This window comes from Pelophylax lessonae (assembly GCF_965119305.1).
Source record: "Pelophylax lessonae genome assembly, chromosome: 8".
Taxonomy (NCBI): Eukaryota; Metazoa; Chordata; class Amphibia; order Anura; family Ranidae; genus Pelophylax; species Pelophylax lessonae.
Window position 1 is genome coordinate 4,412,519 of NC_138775.1, and position 2,494 is coordinate 4,415,012.

The window sequence follows — 2,494 nt, forward strand, 5'->3', positions numbered from 1 at the left end:
AGAAGGATAATATTTTTAGGATGACAGCTACCTGTGACTTTTGTTTCTGCTTTTTGGCCTCTAGTCATTGCTTCCAACATCCGATGACCCTGGACAATTGTTACCCAACCAATCCTAAGTGTTGTAGCTTTCCTTACTGACTATAACCTGTGCAATCCAATGAAGTTTTCAATTGGTGGCCCGTATAAGAAGTAACTAGAAAATAATGGAAGATAAAAGAAAAGCCATCTTCCTTTTATAATGTTTTTTGTTTTTAGTTTCCTTTTATAATGTTCTTTTATAATGATCACTCTATCCAATAACTAACCGATATTCATGTAATGCTCTTTACTTATTTTTCAATAAATTGTTTTGAAAAAAAAAAAATAATAACTAACCAATAAAAAGTGACAGAATAAAAAAATAAAAATAAAAGATTTGGTCTCTTTAGGCACAAAACTGTATTTTATGAAAAACTCTTAATATAAAATGATTTAATTAATTAACTACTTATTAATATTAAAACATTGAACTTAAAAAAGTGTGAAAAAAAGATTAAAACTATTTCAGTGGATTTTATTTACAATTCAAATGTTTATAACTGTACAAAATTATATGAAAAGAGTTCTCAAGTCACAAAGGTGTTATAAATTACATCTTAAGAGACCTTTAATGAGACATTCAGCTTTGTGTTCCCACCATGCAGCAGACGGTCCTGCAGGACTTCCAACATTATATATAAGAATGAACCTCTCGCTGGTACAAATGCCTCCAAGTATAATGTGAAGGCAGACCGTATCTGTATTCCTTTTATTAGTTCCTCAGAAAGATAATTGTATTATTGTTCAATTAAAATAAATTTAAGCTGACAAAAAATCAACAATATGATGAATCTTACAAAGGTTACGTCTCTTATTCTTGTGGGTCTATCAGACCATCCACCAACCATGAATGGACTTTTTGTGCTCTTCCTTCTCATCTATCTGATGACTCTTATCCTAAATCTTCTTATTTTTTTCTTGTTCCTCACTGACCACCATCTGCACAACCCAATGTATTTTTTTATTGCCAACTTGGCCTTTCTGGACGTGTGCTATTCATCAGTGACAGCACCAAGGATGCTCTTTGATTTGGTCACAAAAAAACAATCAATATCTATTCCGGCCTGTATAGCCCAAGTCTTTTTCTATCTCCTCTTTGCTGACTCAGATGTTTATTTACTCTCAGTTATGTCCTACGACCGCTACATTGCCATCTGCTACCCCCTACATTACAAACTAATTATGTCCTGGAGAGTCTGTGTTCGGATGGCCTCTCTGGTCTGGTTTGTAGGATGTTCTAGCTCTTTTGTTCATACTTTATTTTTGCTCAGGTTGCCCTTCTGCAGAACATCTTCCATCCACAACTTCTTTTGTGATCTTCCACACTTATATCAAATTACATGTACTGACCCCTTCATAAACACGGTGGTCGTATTTGTAGCAGGTGGTGGTCTTGGATTGGGAGCCTTTCTTTTGACCTTTATTCCCTATGTCTTTATTTTCAGCACCATCCTCAGAATCCGTACCAAGACTGGAAAGAGGAAAGCGTTCTCCACCTGCACCTCACACCTCACTGTGGTCTTCATCTTTTATGGCTCTTTCATTTTTATTTACTTTGTTCCATCCTCCAGCAATATGTTCAATTTAAATAAACTTTTTACAGTCATATCTGCCCTCATTAACCCATTGCTGAATCCTCTGATCTACAGCCTGAGGAACAAAGATCTCATGGAGGCACTTATAAGGTCTTATTATCACTTGAAGTTAATTTGGATGCAATGACGAACATTAAAATGGTGAAACTTGACACTTTTGTATTTCTAGGTAATATTCACTTAACTAAAGGTTTTAGTAAGTTGTTTTATAAAATGTGAACATATCAGATTATCAAAGTTTTACTTATCCCTTTCATGATCTGGGTGCCCAGACAACATTTAGCAGTGTCAGTATTCATTGCTTAATGGACCGTCCCATGCAGATATACTGTGACAGGATGGCCTCTTGCCTGAAATTACGTAGCTGCATGGCATTTCGTGCACTGGGTCTGGGGCATGCGCTTGTGCCATTGGTGGCCTGCCAATCAGCAGATGCGATGTTCGCCGGCACCCCACAATCGTTGAGAAAAGAACTCACTGCTCAAGGTGGTGTAATTGCCTGATGACTCACACCGGTGCATGCCCCGGCTCGCCTCCGTGAAAACTTGATAAAGGAAAAGGAATTGGCAGCACTCCAGTTTGAGTCAAAATCCAGATTTATTGACTGGACATCCAAATATGACAATCGTGACAAGGTAGACGTGTTTCACACACTGACTGTGTGCTTAATCATTACCCAAACGCGTCTACCTTGTCACGATTGTCATATTTGGATGTCCAGTCAATAAATCTGGATTTTGACTCAACCTGGAGTGCTGCCAATTCCTTTTCCTTTACCCCACAATCGTTCATGAGAAAGGCAGACTGCTGTTCTGTGAG

The 2,494-nt window shown here is 37.4% G+C and overlaps 1 protein-coding gene across 1 annotated transcript; it reads left to right on the plus strand.

Moving 5' to 3' along the window:
* Window positions 1–866: 866 nt before the first annotated feature.
* LOC309561694 (olfactory receptor 1G1-like) lies at window positions 867–1,802 on the plus strand (the record flags this gene model as incomplete). Its single annotated transcript, XM_082265682.1, has 1 exon — window positions 867–1,802. One exon carries the CDS (start codon window positions 867–869, stop codon window positions 1,800–1,802), a length of 936 nt encoding a protein of 311 aa, XP_082121808.1.
* Window positions 1,803–2,494: the final 692 nt, after the last annotated feature.